Consider the following 18,998-nt stretch of genomic DNA (forward strand, 5'->3'; position numbering starts at 1 on the left):
TGTCTTTTTTTGAAGGAAATGTTACATGAAATGGGTAGATTTATACTAGGGAAGAGAGGAATCACATATCAGCTTTGGAAAACAACAGATCTTATAATACGTAAAAGATTGCCTCAGAAAATAAAAGAACAAACTTACCCCCATGTCCACATCTACCAGAGAAGAGAATATAACTCAGTTTTTGAACATCTAAGATCCTTAGTTGATGTTGCAAGGTACTGCCCACCCACATGCAATTTTTCCTCACTAAAGAGACCCTTTCACTTTCCAGACCCATTCTCCAACTTGCCAAGTTCAGTCTTAGGTCTGAAAACGTCTCCCAAAGGTTCCTTTTGCTAGATAAATGTCAATGTAATACTTAACCGGGATAGACTATACTGATTTAGATGTTGTGGTATCCTCACCATATTTGTAAATATTACAAATCACTCTCTGCAGGCACCTAGGCACAGCTAGTCATACCATATAGAAGTGAATTACTATGTGGGGAGAAAAAACATTTTTCTATCCTTTGCATTAAAAAGGTTAAGGACATCAATAGATTTCCCATGTCATATATATGTTTTTGTAAGTAAATTTAAATATTTTGTTTTTAACTGTCTTACTGAAGTAAAAGCAGATTCCTGATAATAACTACAGTGCTATATAAGTAAATAGCATAAGTTACCTGCTTGGTCTTTAAATATTTTTGATATGACGACAGGCACTTTGTGCTCTGCACCACCCTGTAAGAAAGACATATTGATCATGAGATCTCAACACTGAGGTGGTTGTACTGAAATTCAAAAGAAGAAAATAGATGTTACCCATACCTTTATGCTTAAGCCCAAGCCACCAACTGGTTGTCTATGAAGTGTAACAGTTCTGTGCTTTAAAAAATCGTAGAAAAAATAAATTTAGGTGAAAATACAATATCTGAATGAGCATAAAAGATGTTCCTAGGGTCTCAGTTACTTAAAAAAAAATTAAGTCTTAAAAGTAGTCTAGAATCCAAGTGATCAGTTCTGAAGTATCATTCAACATTGATTTATAGGCACTTAATTAATTCCTTATCACAGAGAGCAGAACTTGTGAGTTGTGTATTCAGACTTTAGTATGGTTTTCTATCTCTCAAGTGATATTCTTCCTGAACAGAAATTTGCACATACTTTTCCTTTGACAAGGGAAAACTATATGAAGAGCTCATATATGTGCATTTTCATAGCAATTGTGTATGTATATTTGTTCTAATTTCTCAACCAAGAATACCAGTGTTTTCTAGTCTACATCTTCAGATCCCTATGTATTTTTTTTTGTACCATATGCTGCAAAAATTTTAGTGATAATCTGTTTCAAATGTTTAATTTTTTCAGTTCAGATTTAAGTGCATAAGGAAGATAAACCTTTATCAATATTTTTCTAGAGAAACCTATCATATGTTTAACAGAGTGCTGAATTTGATGTTTCAATAATGTGTAACTCATGGTGCCTGACAACATAATAATAGCACTTCATCTGTTGACAATAATTACACAGTCAATGGTAACTTTTTTGGAACATGCTGAACAGCAGTGAATAGAATGACATCTTTACAGTTATTTCTGAACATATAAGATTAAATTTTTTTTCTTTTTCTGTACGTTAAAAATTGTATATAGGATTACTCCTACAGGTATACTTTCTGTCTGGGTGTTTTACAATTTCATTGATTCAGATAAATATAAATTTTTATTTCAGTAGTCAAGACCATAACCTTATAATGACAAGTTATTTTAATATATATACAACTTTTTTTTGTAACAGTTTATTATTTTGTAATAATAAATCATATTTGAGTCAGTGGAAAGCGAAACAAAATAAAACTGAAATCTCAGTTTCATTTTAAGTGGAAAAAAATAATCCATATGAAAAAAACAATTTGGAATAATTTAATACCTTTTCAAAATTGCTTCTATTTTCATGAATACTGTACACTAGTCTATGCTAAAAATGGAAAGCTGCTGCATTCTGAACATGGTACCTGACATATCCAAACTTTATAGGATTCAATTTCAGCTGATGAAATTCAGTTTCTTTGAAATTCGTGCTAATGCAAATTTTTTCACAAGTTTTTTCTTCATTTTGAACTGCATCAAAACTTCTGCTGAAAATTATCACACTTGCTGACAAAGTTCAGATCTGATCTGAATCAGAATACATCCCTAACTTTGAATTCAGTGATTCATTCTCAAGAGATGTTTTCCAGGTACTAATAGCTGTCTGCTTACTTAATTCTTGTTTTATTCATCTATTCTTACACCTTGAAAATATATTATCCTAATATATCCCATCATGAGGAGATGATGAAATAAATATTTCCAAATTTTAGTTTGCTTTAGCATGATCATAAAACAAACAGAAAGCTGCTATGTGGATAGCTTTAGCTGTTTTTATAAAAAGGATAAGTAGGGTACTACTTACTGGCATCTTATACTTTCAAATACAGCTAACATGCATTTTTGTATGATTAATAGGTAGCCCTATGAAGCAATCTATTTGCATAACATTGGTATAATCTTGACATTTCTATTTTAATAGTTCATAGCATTGCTTACTACAGATATTAAAATACTCTTATTAAAAGAAGAAATTAAACTCAAACGACTTCTACATTCTTCTAACAGCTTAGTAAAGGCTATGTTTAAAAAATGCAAAAACTTTCTTCTTTTCAGGATGTTCCAATTGCAAATGAAAATGCTAAAAGCTGATCATGATTAAGTATCATGATCAAGATCACTTACACATATTTATTTCAGTTCTGTGATCACATATAATTTGCTATGACTAGAAAGGCATAACTTGCTTGCCCTGTTTGACTTTTTTAAGGAAACCTTAACAGCTGTTGTCAGAAAAAAGACAGTGAGATTGATAGACTTTAGGTCTGAATCAGTCCTGAATTTGTTATGGAAGGACAAAATTTCATGACTGAAATTTGAACTGAAACCCAGAGTAGCTTTGTACGTAATTATGAAAGAAAATTCTACTCCAAAACATCTTGCCATAACTGAACTGCAATATTTGTAGGGAAATAAACCTAATTGTTTGTGACATTAATGTCATGCATATATGCAGCTGAAAACCCAATGTGTATGTCTCAAACATACAAACAACTTGTTTCACTTTTTCATTGCCTGCAGCCTAGTTATAATTTTTCTTTCCAGAAGAGTTTACTTATGGTTTTAGAGCGTATTTGTATCAGTGTTAGGCATTTGTATCAGTGTTAGAAAAATAAGAAAATACAATGCTATTGTTGACTGTGTAATTTTATTTCATTATAGGCAAGGAAAACCCTTTAGACTGTCTTACTAAATATCAATCTGTACAGCAAAACTGAAACTACATTTTTTTAAAAATTAACTTTATTTTGCTTTTTAACTAGTGTTTTGTTATGTTTAATAGTACCTACAGTTTCTTGAAACTCTGTTCTCATGGGTTCCAAAGCACTCGATGTGTACTCTATAAGCTACCAAGCAGAAGCAATTATATATCTGCCATGGCACAACAGCCTATTTTGTTTCCTGTTTCTAGGAGATTAGAGGACAAAGTACTATTCCACATAAAACTTCAGGATGCATTTGAATTGACAGAATATAAGTAATAAAACTGTAATTGATAGGATACCAATATGAAATACTCCTATCTCTTTGAGACCTTTTATTTTTGCAAGCTGTCAACTGGTAAGGCAGAAAATTTCAGGAACTCCAAGATCTATGCCAGACAGGGAATATATTGAAAAGCAGATATGACAAAAAAATTTAACCATATAAGACACAGACACCATTCAAAAGAACACTATGTCAACTACTGTATAGAGAAGAGACTACTTGTTAACAAGTGTTCATAACAGCTAAAATGAATAATACAGCTGAAAAAAAATCTATACTTTTATTAGTTGCAAACTGAATGACACTTTCAAATGTAATGGGGAGAACTATATGGTGAAATACCATCTTTTAGCTATCAGATAGCTCTACACAGAAAACCTACTAGATTCTGTTAAAAAACAATGACATAATAGAAAAGTTTATCTCTGGGAAGGTCTTTTGTGTCTTGGTATTTGTTCATATGAAGTGGCACAACTGGATCATAATGGGAAACATGAGAAGGCAATTGAAGTGCTTCTTTCTGTTGCTGTGTTTTAGGAAGATTTTATGTACAAATATATATACCAATGCCTACCTGATACATCATTATTACCAGGTTGTTAACATCCAGGACTGGCCCTTGTGGTAAAGGATCTCTCATTAGAAAAAAGTATTATATCTACCTGTATATCTATCTATCTATCTATCTATTTGGATAATACATTATGGGGATTGCAGAATGAGATTATGCTTGAAGAACTCCAAAATCATTGATATAAAAAGACATTTTTTAAAAAAGATTCTGTATGTACAATACTTTACTCTTCTGTTCCAGTCTGCAGGAAAATATTAATTAATACATATATTACTTCCAAACATAAAACTGAAGTACATAGCAAAAATGCTGGAGCACCTGGCACAGGCCATGTTCTTCAGGTTTTGTAGAAACTGTTGTAAGAAAAAAGCTCATTCACAATGGCTAGGACAGGTTGGAAGAGACAGATCACCGATGCTTTAATTTTGTTCTTTTCGCTTCTACTTACCAGTAAGACTACTGTGATGACCCTACTAGTGTCCTCCTGGGCTGCCCTGTCCCCATAGCAAGGAGGTCAACTGGGGAATCCCTGTGCTGACTTGTCTCCTGTGTGGGCATCTTTCATGCTACAGGACCTGGATGCTGACAGCATTAAATTTGGCAAGAATAATTCTCTTAGAGTAGGACCATAGTTACAAGCTGGGCAGAGCTGCAAAGGTCACACCTCCTTGTGTTCCCAATAATGGCCTTGGGGGTAACTAAGCTGACCACTGCCCCAGTATGATGGTGGCACTTCCTCTCCATCTTTTGGCTTCACTACCCAATAGCATTACAAGGCTAAATTCCTGGTACCAACTCCACTTGTTAGCCTGAGCCTGTGCTCATGGGCTAAGAGTAGCTGGGCTAAGCTCTGCAGTTATCGAGGGGTGCTATGTGCCTTATACTGCTTCAGACAGATATTGGCAAAAATGGGTCAACCAATAGCAGTAGTATTCATAACAATGACCACACCAACAAATCCTAGGGAATGTAGGGGGACCAACAGGTTCAGTATCATGAAACATCATCTAAATTACCAATTAGGACAAAAATTACTGGTCTTGACTTAAGGGGACTGGTCACATTTACTTAACTCAGAAAAGGAACAGGTATAAATTGTATGTGTTCATAAAATTATATAATACTCATGACTAAATGCGCCTTGGTACCTGAGCCTATCTAGTCCCACACTCACACCACAACAGACTATTATCTTAATAGATTGCAGTCTAGTCCTTAAATATAAAAAGTGAATAAACAGGAAGATAAGAAAAAGTGAACAAAGAGAACAAAGAAATCATCACTGCATTGTTTACAAGATTTTTTAAAAATAAATTTATTCTTACTTCTAAATCTGTAGTCTAGTATTTATTGGAAGGAGTAGTCTCAGAAGTTCTCCTTACTTGTTGAAAGTAAGATGTCAAATTAACTGCAGACACTACATGGCAGCTTTGCAACAGGAAAAAAAATAAGAAAAATGCAGAGTTTGCCATCTAGGCCCTTAGGAAACATACTGGGGAAAGGAAAAAGGAAAACAAGAAAGTGCAATAATAGAACTCAAAAGAGAAGCCTGTAACCTGTCCTGCATCAACGCAAGGGAAGAAGCAGTCTGATACCTGAAGGGGTAAGAAGATTGTACTAGTTTCACTTGGGATAGAGTTAGTTTTCTTCTTAGGACTTAACATATCAGCCATATGTTCCTTTTATTAGTAATTCTTGAAGGTACCGCAAGGAATTTATGAGATAGGAAATGACTGAACAGATCTTGTAAAAATGTGAGACCCAGTAAAATGCTTCATAAAAGGCAGATATCTGGCTGGTTGTTACATATCTCAAAAGAAGAAAAGATAATGTGGTGAATGAGAGTATGTTGAAATTTTTCAGGGAATTTTCTCCTCAAGAAGATTCATGGGAGCTCCCATGATGAGGGTTTTCTCAGTTCACACCCTCCACCTCTCCAGACCTTGAGCTCCCTCAGCAAACTGTTGAACATGTATTTAGCATTTAGCCAAATAGGTATTTTCACTTCCTCTCATATGACCCTCACTTTTCACTCACTGGCAGCGAAATTTCACCTACTCAATGACTGCAGGTTGCCATGCACCTGCTGGGAGACTGTGGCAGGACATCTATCCCCCATCCTCTCTACCACAGCTGGTGCACATAGAAGAGATAACCCAGGGTCTAAAGGGCCCAGCAAGGGGTCATCTCTGGTGCCAAAAGGGCTCAGACCTCAGCTAAGAATCAACATCTCAGTCTAGAGAGCAGATGTGAGAAGAAATAAAAGAAATATTCTTTACTAAGAGACACTGTTCTACGAACTATAAAAGACAAGTTTTCGCAGGAGCAGAAGCCTCTTACACCCTGAAGTATTTGAGACTTGTCCCCAGAGTTTGGAAGCAAATCCATGGTTACTTCCCTTTAGAGATTGAGGGAAAGGATCTTGATGTGTGCCCCACCAACAATTGGATGGTTAGATACATTGAATACTAAGTTATATTATTTCTTTGCTAGCTGTAACATTAATAGGTGCCTTTAACCTTGCACTGTATGCACCTACTAGTAGTTTCTCTTTTTTTTCCTTAATCCTGTGTAGTATTAGGTTAAGTCTTATGTCTGTTGGTTTTTTGGCTATTAAATAAATAATACATTCTATAATAGACCAAATCAGCCATTATTAAAGAACTTGCAAACGAGATTGGGTATTGACGTGGCTGCCTCAATAAAGCTACTGCCTGCTGCCAGAGGCCTGGGTAAAAGACATGAACTTATCTAAACCCCCACATCCATTTGTAGCACTGACTGTCCTTGTAGAAGTATGAATTTAATAGTACAGTAGGGGCTGCTCTTGCTGAAATTATTTCCAGATGGAATTGAAAATAAACACCATACTGAGGAGGGCGTGTATGTGCAGCACACTAACAAGAGATGGTGCCAGATTATAGTTAACCACTAAGTTAACAATAACAATAACTAACAATATAGGCATCTACATGATGAAGCTAGAACCACGCAGCATTATGCTAATATGTAAAGATACATTATATATCATACAGCACACCAGAGGAACTGCAATGCCTATACCTAGGACTGGAACAGAGACTCCTTCTTTCGGTACATGGCAGTCAGGATCAAAGAATACTTGACTATAAGCCAGAAAGCACTGAGTTTTGATTGCTGCTTCCTTACACACTGCTGTTACTACTTGTGTATGTCCTGAGTAAATGTAAATCTTAAAAAATGAAAGCAGCATAAGAAAAATGTAAATGTCACACTGTTAGCCACAGTCTGACTGAACATGCCATTTCTGCATTTCCACAAGTCATTAATACTGTCCTCTTAGGGAACTGTAATCATAAGCATCTTATATTAACCAGGTAAACAACCAAAGAATGCTTTGAAAAATAATGAAGCAGCTTTTCTATAAAACTACTCCTCCATGGTAACATGTGATGCCTCATTCTCCACATCCATGAAGTGAAGGCAAGGTGTAATAAGGAACAAGTAGACAAAAATCAAAATATTATTTTGAATGGGAGAGTTTTGAAGCTTAACTTCTTGCACTGCACAGGTTCTCACCTTTTTCTAAAAGGACAAGAAGAATGCAGCAAAAATTGACTGAGGCATGCCAGTTGCTGTTCAGCAAAACAAATCAAAGCAGATCTTTTCATGTGCTAAAAAAGACCTGGGACATCTGCAGAGTAAATATAGTAACATTTTTGGCAATTTACATTATTATCTTATTATAAATGTTATATTATCTTATTACTGTAGACAGAAATTGGTGAGTTTTTGTTTGTGTGTGGGGTTTTTTTTGTGGGTTAGTTTGGGGATTTTTGGGGGGAAAACTGTATTTTTTGGCAAATTTCTGTGGAGTTTTTTAGACAAAAATGAAGTCACTCATTTTATTTACAAAGCTAGACAAGCTAAGGGAGGATTATACAACAAAAAACGAAAACAAAAACAATTGTTCTCATAGGCTTACAAAGAAAAAGCATTAGAGGCAACAGTCAGAACTTGCAACAGAGGAAATTCCAATTGAGCATAACAATAGGAAAGAACTTCACATGCTTAAGAGTTATCAAGAGCTGCTCAGAGTGGTGGTAGCACCTCTGTCCTTGAAGATGTTCTAAACATGAATGGAAAAAGCCCTCAGCAGCTTGGAAGCTATCACCATTTTCAGCAGTGGGTTGAATTAGATAACCTCAAGAGGTCCCTTTCAAAATAAATTATTACATGATCTGTTCTAGTTAAGATGACTAACAAAGCTCATGGTGTTTTATTCCTCTGAGGGAAGGAATCACATTAATGTGTCTGGATGAAACAGTCTCAGTATGACTTCAGAATAATCCTCAGGTGCTCCTCCACTGATTTGTGAAATACTCAGTTGGGACAGGAGATTTTTTTGGCAAGTGGTGTGAAAAGACCCCAGACTCTTCTCAGATACAAATTACATCAATGCAGACCATCTACAAATATGGATTTCCAGAGTTACTAATGTATAGGGTCCTGTGTCAAGATATGATAATACTACTTCTATTAAAAATTAGCTGATTACTTTCAATTTAAAAGGCATCCTGTAAAACCAGATTATAGCTAAATTCTGCCAGAATACAGATTTTCTCTGAGTAATGCCAACTGCATTCAACTTTGCACAGCATTTCACAGGCTGGCTATAGTGAGGATGAACAATAGGGGTTGAACCCATCCATATTCCAAATATTGATGCTAGGAAGCCTCATACTTTCATCACAGTCAGACAGTTCAGTCTTAAGTGCTACAAGACCTCTCACAATGTCTACGTTACAGTTTACCAGTCCTGACACTGTCATAGCTTCAAGTATAATAGATTTATTGAAATTTAAGTTAAAGGACATATATATTGATGTATATGTGTGACTTACCGAAGTTGTGATGTCTTCATTTTATCTTGTTGGTATGAATACTCACCCTTCTTTCACTCTTTCCACATTTCAGGAAGAGATTGTTTTTCAGGGTTATTCTAAGTATCCTTTGCAATCTTCTGTTCTGTTTATCAGCCATTTTTTAAAGCTACTTATTCTTTCTATCTTTAATAATAAAGGTTTTTTTGTCATGCTGAGAAACACTCATATTTATTTTGTGATGCAAACTTCTAACTGTTCTCAGAGTGGCAGCAAGACAAGCATGTGATCTGCCATAATAAAGTTCCTAAGGAATTACTTGGTATCTATCTTCTAAGTATCTAGGTCAGCTTTCCAGACCATGGAAAACAAATGACAAACGGTTAAATAATGTATTTTCTCCATACAAGTGATCTTAGTTTCAAAAGGAAGACTTAATAATTCACTTGATGCTCAAAAAAAGATAGAAAAAAATATAGAAATTGTTCATTGTTAGCTTTTTTAATAAAAACAATTTTGAACTAAAATACCTCATCAGCAATGGTAGAACAGTCACCGGGCAAACTGCAGTATTAGCAGTTCTTGAGGCAGAAATTTCCTTGCATTATAAAAAAACAACTTTTAGATTTTTTTTGCAGATCTGTTCCCTAGACGTTTTCTAAAATAACATTCTTCTGTGTCCTTATTAGTGTCTGAGTTACAAAGGAAAACCCATATAAATCTCATCAGGGATTTAAACAGTATTTTCAGACACTGTTTTTATTTTTTTAATCAACAAAACAACTAATTTTGCTGTTTTTCTTCCTTATTCACTTTGTTTCCTTCTAAAACACAGCTTGTGAAGCTGGAACTTTGAGTATCCAGCATGCAAAGGTTTCTATTAGACTCAAATAAGCCTCTGAGGAGTCCTCTTCCAGTCAAGATGCCGTCTGCCTGCATTCAAAACCTCTTTGCCTGACCCCTGACCAATTCAGAGACAGTTCAGCTCTGTGAGAAGGACCAATTTTGATAAAAAAAAAGATGGATTTCTGTTCTTTTTCTTACAAAAATAAAATACAAAATAAAAGAAAGAAAATTCTAATGAAATTCTAATGCCATACCCAGGCATAAAACTATAGACTGTCAACAGAAGGATGAAGCAATATACATAGATGAAAAACAAAGACTATTAAGGATGAGGTACTGTATGCAAGAAATTAATTTTGGCAGGTAAAGTGAGAAAGAATTAAAGTACAATAGTACCTTCATTAAGTATAAAGTTCAAAATGTAATGTTTTCATGTTTCTCCTTTAACTAAAATTGATTTCTCCCTGTCTGTCATACAATTAATTTATTTCTGTGAGTATTGTTAAACTTTAAATTTAGGGGAGAAAATATCTTCTGTTAAAAATACTTGGCAGCTAGGGGAAACTATTTATTTTCAATTCAGTATTTCTGTCAATACTTCTGTGCTTGGATTTTATGAGTGTGCACCAATTCAGGAAATCACAGAATGAGTTTGGAAGGAACCACATTGGGTCATCTGGTCCAACTTCCCTGCTCAAGCAAGGTCATCCTACAGCAAGTGCCACAGGACTGTGTCCAGACTGTTCTTGAATACCTACAATGGAGGAGACTACAACCCTTCTGGGCAATCTGTTCCAGTGCTCAGTTACCTGTGAGTAACTGTAACTGTGAGTATACTGTGAGAGACAAAAAGCCTTACCAAAGCTGAGGTTCAGCTGTTATTCATCCAGGTAGCTGTTTCATCATAGAGGGCAATTGGGTTGGTCAGTCATGGTTTACTCTTAGTGAATTCATGCTGACTATTCCTGGTCACTTGCTCGTCATCCATGTAGATAGAGATGGCATCCAAAATGAGGCATTCCATCACCTTTCCAGGGATTGAGGTGAGGCTGACTGGCTGATAGTTTCCTGCATCCTTCTTCTTTCACTTTTTTGAAGACTGAGGTGACATTTGTTTTCTTCCAGTCCTCAGGCACCTATTCTGATTGCCACAACCTTTCAGGGATGATCATGAGCAGCCTTTATGTGGTATCTGGCATCCCTCTCAGCACTGGTGGATGGATCCCATCTGGGCCCCTGAACTTGTCGATGTCAGGTTTGCCTAGGTGTTCTCTAATCCAACCCTCCTTGACCATGGGAAAGTCTACCTTCCAAGAGTTCTTTTTCCTGGTTTCTCAGGTCAGAGATTCAGAGGTCTGATCTTACCAATAGAAGACCTATGCAAAGGCAGCATTCAGTTATTCTGCCTTCTCTGCATCTTCTGTTATTAAGGTTCCCTCTCCATTTAGTAATGTGCCCACATTATCCTTAGTTTTCCTTTTGCTATTGATGCATCTGAAAAAGCCTTTCTTATTGTCCTTGACATCCCTGACCAGATTTAATTCCAGGTGGACCTTGGCCTTTTTTTCACTTCTGCTTTGACAACCTCTCTATGTTAATTCCAAGTGATCTGATTCTGCTTCCATCTCCTCTGCATTTCCTGCTTACACATGAGTAATGACAGGAGTTCCTTTTTATCCATGCAGGTGTCTTCCCCCCTTTGTTCAATTACTTGCTCACTGGGTTGGTTTGTTCTTGAATCTGGAGAAAGTGATTCTTCAATATGAGCCAACTCTCGGACCCTTCTTTGCTGAAAGGTCCATTCCCATGGGATTCTTCCAAGAAGATCCCCTGAAGAGGCTAAAGGTAGTTCTTTAGCCCTGAATAGGCTGAAGGTTACAATTTACTTGTTGCCCTGCTTCTTGTTCTGTACTGAACTTCACAATCTCATGGTCACTACAGCCAAAACTGCCCCCAACCTTTACATCTCCAACAAGGCCCTCTCTGTTTTTTAGTGAAAGGTCAAGGAGCACACCATTCCTTGTGGGAACCTCCACTCCCCGTGTCAGGAAGTTGCCATTAGCACTTTCCAGGATGCTCCTGTGCTGTTTGTGCTTCATGGTGTTGCTTCTCCAGCAATGTCAGGGTGGTTGAAGTCCCCCACAAGAGCCAGAGCCTGTGACTGTGAGGCTGCTCTGAGCTGCCCGAAAAAGGCCTCATCCACTCCCCACTCCTGACCAGGAGCCTGTAGCAAACACCCACAACAGTGTCACCCTTGCTACTCTGCCCTTTTATCCTACCCTGCCCTTTTATTCTCCTCTGCCCTTTTATCCTAACTCATAACTCTCAATTTGCTCATCATCCACCCCAGGACAGAGCCTGGTACATTCCAAGAGTTGCCTCACACGGAGGTCAACTCTATCACCGTGATTTGGATGCACCTATGCACTCTCCTTTATGCTTAAAATCTGAACACCTCAAACATAACAGTCATGAAGACTTGCTTAAAACACTAGAATTTGCCAAGTCTGAAGATCTGAAATGCACCTTGATGGAAAAAATTGCATGTTTAGAACATAAATATAAATTATATAAATATTTACAGTTACATAGAAAATTATTTTTATAAATTATATATAAATATATTATATAAAAAAGCACTGCAAAATATTACTTCCCTAATTAGCTGCAAATCCAGAAGGATTTTTAGAGATACTTAAAAGCAGCTTGTCTACTGTGAAAAAATCAAATACAAAAAAAACCAGCTAATTCTACATTATTTTTTCTATATACCCGTTGAATGTCAAAAAACATGTTTTTCTCTTATTACTCTCTCATCCAAGTCCAAGACTGAAACAATTTAAATGGGCTGAACATTTAATTACAGTAAGCCAGGTACAAAATTTCTCATCAAAGGTGAAGCTTTCTCAATGCTTAAAAATAGCATTTAAATGAATGTCAGATTACAAAATATGAAATAGGAATAGAACTAGATGATGGTAGTAAATGGTATTTTATAGTAAGAACCTTTTATCCTTGGGTATAATCTCTATTGCTGAAAGTCCAACTCATCACAGTAGTTCTGATGATCACTGATGTCTTTGCCACTCCTCAGTGTAGCATTCAGAACTACACCAGACTGGCAGAGCTAAATATGCACAGCTGCAAATCCTGTCCTCAGTGTTCCTCAGGATTAATGAACCTGTCAGTAAAAGAGAGCCTAGAAGCAAATGCATCCCACAGATGCTATCCCATGTAAGTGGCTGGAGAAAAAAAGTATTACCACAAGTAGAAAAAGAACTTTCCTTTTCAATAATTTTCCATTCAAATATCCCAGTCCCAACTAAGAGGAAAAATCATACTACACTCAGGTTTTTTTTCTCATTCCATGCCTTCATGGTAAGCACAAAAAGAAGGCACAAGTTGCCTTCTTTTTTTTTTTTTGTTGCAAATGAACTGGTTTGATGAATAGCCATGTGTAAAATAAAGATTAACTACAAGTACCTGAGAATCAAAAAGTACAGAGAAAGGAGAATAAATCAGTAAGACAATGTGATCGTTTATGACTGCTATAGCATTGACTTTCAGGTTGCCATTTTCTATTAATATTTTGAATCATACGGAACAGGGATGAAAACTATTCTGTTTAACCACTTGAAATAGAAAGCATTTATCTCTGGAATTTCTATCATGTAACTGTAATTGTAAAATTACCAAACTCGATGTTAGAGAACTACCAACTATTTCAGCCTGATTTCAAATTCTGCTTTTGAGCTCCTATGTACTAGAAATTTAAATACAGTAAAAAGCAACAGTGTTTATCTCCATGTTACACTCAATTTGTGTTCATATTAAATGCTAGTTGTTCAGAAGTTTTTATTTGGTTCAAAATATAAAAAAAAAGAAAAAGTAAATATGGCCATCAAGACAGTCTAATCCATTTTTCTCATTAGAGTTTGATGACAGAATCCTGTGAGGAGTGCAGATAACACTTTCAACAAGGGACCTTGAGGAGATCTTGTAAGGGACGCAGAAAACCAATCAGACCCTTAAAATTTAGTTTTCAGAGTCTTCAGTGAGAAAATTTAAGGAAAATAAGGGTAACGGTAACAATTTTTTTTTCCAGGAAAGGGCAGCTCAGCAGGACTTCCCACTATTATTTCTCAACAGTATGAGGTATGAGAAATCCCTTCTGAATGGGTGTCATACCTAGAGCAATGCAATACTTTGCAACTCTAACCTAAATTACCATCTGTATTATACTTGAAATTCACTTATTTTTACACATTAACACTACATCTACAACAAAGAAAAACTATTTCTTCTTACCACAGTCCTAGGAATCATGTCTTTCTATGCTCTACCCATTACTGTGATTACTACTGGACATGAAATGCAATCAGGGAACTTGCACTCATTTTATATGCAGTGGCTGCATATCCCAGCTATGCCTCCTCTGCAAGGTCTATTATTTTCCAGAATTTATTTCAAAATTCAATTCCTTAAATATTATGAAAGCTTGTCTCCCTGTCTGTCTTCCATCAGGAAATACTATTTAGGGTACCCATCAAGTGCAGGTGTAAAAAGCATCAAAATCAACCCAAATCTTGATACTAAAAGGAAGAGGCAGACTTGGGTTTTTCAGGGTGGGGTTTTGTACTGTTTATGTTGGAGTTTGAGAATGTTGGGTGGGGGATGTCCTGCTGTATTTTGGATGTTGATCAATAAATACACAGATTTGATACAGTGTTTTCTCAGATGCAACTAGCTTGTGTTGATTCAAGAAGTAACCTAGGACTATGTAGGATAGAATTTTGATTCTTCTCTATGAGATTCATACACAAGGCATTTAAACCATTGAGTCCATAACAACCATGTATAATTCTATGCACAGACATATATACTGAAGTCTCATTATATTTTACTATGACTCTTGCAACAAGTTTGCATACAACTTACCAGCATTACCAGCAAGGACTGATAAAAAAAAAAAAAGCTGTGTTTTTTCATGCTTCTCAGTGAAGCAGAAAGTATATGCAAAGCTGATGAATGAGGCTTATACTTATCTCAGCAAACCAACCAGAAGTGGACATGCCTGTCACCGATCAAACATTTCTTAACATTTCTTAACATTTTAAAGAGTAAGTAAGTTATGTTCCACAGAATTCCATGGACAAGTACATAATGTTTTGAATTGCTAAAAGCTATTTCAAATTATTTTATATGTGATATTAAACAATTTATATGAATACTGCAGCAGGAATGAAATATTTACATATTATAGAGGTAGACTCTCTAACATATATATACACACACAGACACCCATTATATGCTTTTTTTGCTTCTAATTCTTAGCAGACTATCACAAACCCACTTAATGTCCCCAAGTCCCAGATTGTAAGCTTACATGACATATTCAATACAGCAAGCAGACAGAAACAATCTCTCTTGGCCCCTCTGAAGAGGATGCCGTGAACTGTGTGCTCTAAGAAACACCAGCAAAGTTCATGAAATTGATTTCACTCAGTTAAATTAAGTATATGTATTCCAATTTCAAGAAAAACACTGGTTCACTATTTATATGAGAAAATGAAATACATTACTTAAAAATGTTGATAACCTAGACACTCTTGCTGTACTGCTTATGCAAAATGCCACCATTTTATCTAGTGACATTACCAAATGGTCACACAGACCATAGAAGATTCCTCTATAGCTTAGAGGCACCACAGGCTTTGAAAATGCAGCATAACTGAATTTTGGTTAAAAAAAGCACCAAATACTGTGCCTGAAAGAGAATTACAGTGAAATAAGTGCCCGTCAAGTGTCCTCTCAGTCAGCTCAGTGCCCTTGAACAGACATCCTGTCTGGTACACAAATGAAGAAAACTTTGGTGTATCAGTTTACTATTCAAATGCTTCCATTAGGAAATATTTTTTCTTTTTCTCCCTTAATTTAATGGCCCAGCAATATTTAATGGACAAATGCTTTAATTTTGGTATTTAGAGAGGTTTTTGCTTCTGTTAAGATTATAAATTCTATAATAAAGTATGTATAGTACCAGTCAAAACTGCAGCTTTTACACTTATGAATGTAGGTAACCAAAGAAGAATTGACAACTGGTAATTACTTGTATTTCCATTACCCAATAAAATCTCTTGCACTCCAACAGAATAAGGTGACCTCTGCAGAAGACATTGAAGTGCGTAGTCAAAAGCACAGAGATATAGAAGCACTTACATTTGCACTGTGATCACTTCCACTAACACAGACGACATCTTGTTTTTGAATTGTTAATACCTCTTTTGTAAGTTTCAGTCGGATGTCATAAGCATTTTCAGATACTTCATCATACAACAATGCAATACCAGTTTTAGTCTGCAAAAAAGAAAGGCATACATAAAAATTTAAGAATATGAACGTTTCATAATGGTGAATAACAAGCTCTATCCCATTCAATAAGTAAAAAGCATACAGATGAGCATTTTTTACAGAAAGTGGAAAACTGGTCTGCTTTTCAGTCTTCAAATTGATTAGACATAAAAAGCCTCTTTTGTACCGGAAAATACAGACTAAGTGGTCTTTGAAGAAGACATTAATATGCAAAGAGTAAAAGAAAAAAAAAAAAATTAAAAAATATCTTCATTGTAGTGTTCCACAAAGAAATGTTGCCAATTAATGATGTCCTATTTGACTTTATTTATATAAAGACTTACGAAAATGTATTCAAAACAGGTAGGTATGTATAAATGCATGTGAACACATTTTCCATTTTTGGCAAGAAGTGAGGAAGTGAAATATTGTTCCTGTCTTAAAGATGTTTGTTCCACTCTGTCAGAAAAAGAACTGTACCCTTCATAAAAGTTTCCATTAAGATACAGAGTTCTGTTACATTAGAAAACTATGTTTTCACGTTTAAAACATGTTATTAAACCCAGTTGTTACAGAATTTCTTTCATTTAGGATAAGATGAACATACATTTCTTAAGTTACACCATCACTGGACTAATAACTAGCAAACTTCATAGGATGGTCAACTATTTGGTATAAACAATGTTTTCTCCATAAGTAGTAGAAAAGAAACTTTATTTTAATTTCTGGTTTATTCGCTTAAATTTCCCACTAACATTCAGTCAGGTATTTCCTTAAACAAAAACTTGTATTAGGACTGTTTACAGCAATTTGTTAAAATATGCAGGCAAATGAAATTTCAAATCTTTACATTCACTGCACAGAAGAAAAAAACCACCTGTTCTGAAATGAGCGATCATATTTAAAAGCACTATTTGTTTATCAATTTATAATATATATTACAACACTCCAGTTTATGCAAGAGAAGAAAAATCAAGCATTAAGTTTTTGTATTTTGTATTTGTTTTTAAAAGAAGATTTAATATCAAGTTGTTCATCTATGTTTTCCTAAACCGTGGACTGTATAAAAAAAGAGTAATGGAAATATAGAAGAAATGTGTCCTGTGTACAGAATGAAAGCTTGAAGGATTTTAAAATAAAAATAAACTGAAAAATTAGCTTCATAATATTTCCATTTCCATAAAATTAAGGCGAAAGGTCTGTGGTGATTGTCAATAAAACCTTTCAGTTATTAAAAACAGGATCAGCTTAAGCTTAAGGCACTTACATTTGGTGTAGCTCCATGCTGCAACGGAGTGTCAAAACCTCCCTTATAGCAAAAATAGAAAATGCAGCCTAGACAACAATTAAATTTGTCCTGAATTATATACACAGCAGTTGCTCAGATGAATTGCTCATGTAGTTGGGCTATCCCTGGGCTCAAAGCAATTGTCCCTAGGTAGGTCACTTCTGCCATTTAAGACACTAGGATATCCTAAGACCTCTGAGCATGCAAAGCTGACACAGGCTTTTTGGGATATCCAGGTCCTTTTCTAGCTGAAGGCAAGACCACATTTCCATGTTTATAATGAGATACAAACACTGGTCATGTCAGCAGACATCCACATGTAGGTATCTTCAGCCTGTAATGGATGTCACGAAAGGTTTACAGTGCAGAAATCACAGAACAGCTTGGGCTGGGAAGGTCCTTAAAATCATCCACTTTCAACACGTTGGAAGAACACCTTCCACTTAACCAGGTTGCTCAAAGCCCTGTCCAGCCTGACCTTCAGCACCTCCAGGAATGGGATATCCACAGCTTCTCTGAGCAACCTGCTCAAGTGCCTCACCACCCTCACAGTGAAGAATTTTTTTTCTAATATGTAACTCAAACCTGTGCTCTTCCAATTTAAAGCTATTCTGCCCTGTCCCATTACTTGTAAAAAGTCCCTCTCTGGCATTCTTGAAGGTGCTCTTCAGCTACTGGCAGGCTGCTCTAAGATATTCCTGGAGCCCTCTCTTTCCCAGAGTGAAAAACCCCAATTCTTCCAGCCTCTTTTTTTGTGAGAGAAACCCACATCTTTGCTGCTCTGAATCTGTCCAGGCAGCGGTGAGACTCTGAAGTGTGATTCTATCTGATCTCTTTTATACATCTATCTAGAAGGGAACAAATGAGTCATAGCTCTCTGAGTTATAAGGTAAATATAAGTAACAACTCAAATATAAGTGTCTAATTGTGGGAAGACAAATCCATTCAGTGTTTGCTGGGTATGTCTAAGGGAAAGAAAGTTCAGTCATAGTATAAAGCCTTACTCACTCTTACTCATTTGGAATCCAACTTTATTTTATTTTTCCAAGGCTTATAGTCTTTTCGCATTTTCAGCATGTGTGAATGTCCTATCAATACATTTTTGTGAATGACAATACATGAAAACTATGCCAGTACTATCTGCCTAAAAACCATGCTACCAGGAAGTATTTCCTAACAGAACTTCAGCCTTGAAAAAACAATGGCCCTGAATTTTGCTGCTGTTCAGATGTTGAGCATCACTGTCCCACATGGACTGGTGATCACTGCTACTTTTGCTGTGTACCAGAGCATGCTTTACAGAAACACTGGAAGAAAACAGCTCTGGAGCACTCTTTATACAGCTTAGACCCAGAACAATTCTCTTGCTAGAAATTGTTACATATGTTTAGAAGAATCACAATGAAAAAACTCTGAACTTTCATTTGTGCCAGATGATCAGATAACAAATGAAA

At 35.8% G+C, this 18,998-nt stretch overlaps 1 protein-coding gene across 5 annotated transcripts in view; it reads right to left on the minus strand.

Moving 5' to 3' along the window:
- The window catches only part of SNTG2 (syntrophin gamma 2), a 221,209-nt gene that overhangs the window by 112,698 nt on the left and 89,513 nt on the right, over nucleotides 1-18,998 (minus strand). For 2 of the 5 annotated variants that reach the window (XM_086875954.1, XM_086875956.1), the window contains exons 2-4: nucleotides 16,125-16,262; nucleotides 813-869; nucleotides 668-725 (exon numbers count right to left, since the gene is read on the minus strand). In XM_086875954.1, the coding sequence (XP_086732080.1) occupies nucleotides 668-725; nucleotides 813-869; nucleotides 16,125-16,262 (253 nt within the window). The remainder of the gene's footprint in view (nucleotides 1-667; nucleotides 726-812; nucleotides 870-16,124; nucleotides 16,263-18,998) is intronic. The other 3 variants (XM_086875957.1, XM_086875958.1, XM_086875955.1) reach the window with 2 other exon arrangements.

The sequence above is a fragment of the Cyanistes caeruleus genome, chromosome 2, assembly GCF_971803275.1.
Source record: "Cyanistes caeruleus chromosome 2, bCyaCae1.hap1.1, whole genome shotgun sequence".
In the NCBI taxonomy this organism is placed as follows: Eukaryota; Metazoa; Chordata; class Aves; order Passeriformes; family Paridae; genus Cyanistes; species Cyanistes caeruleus.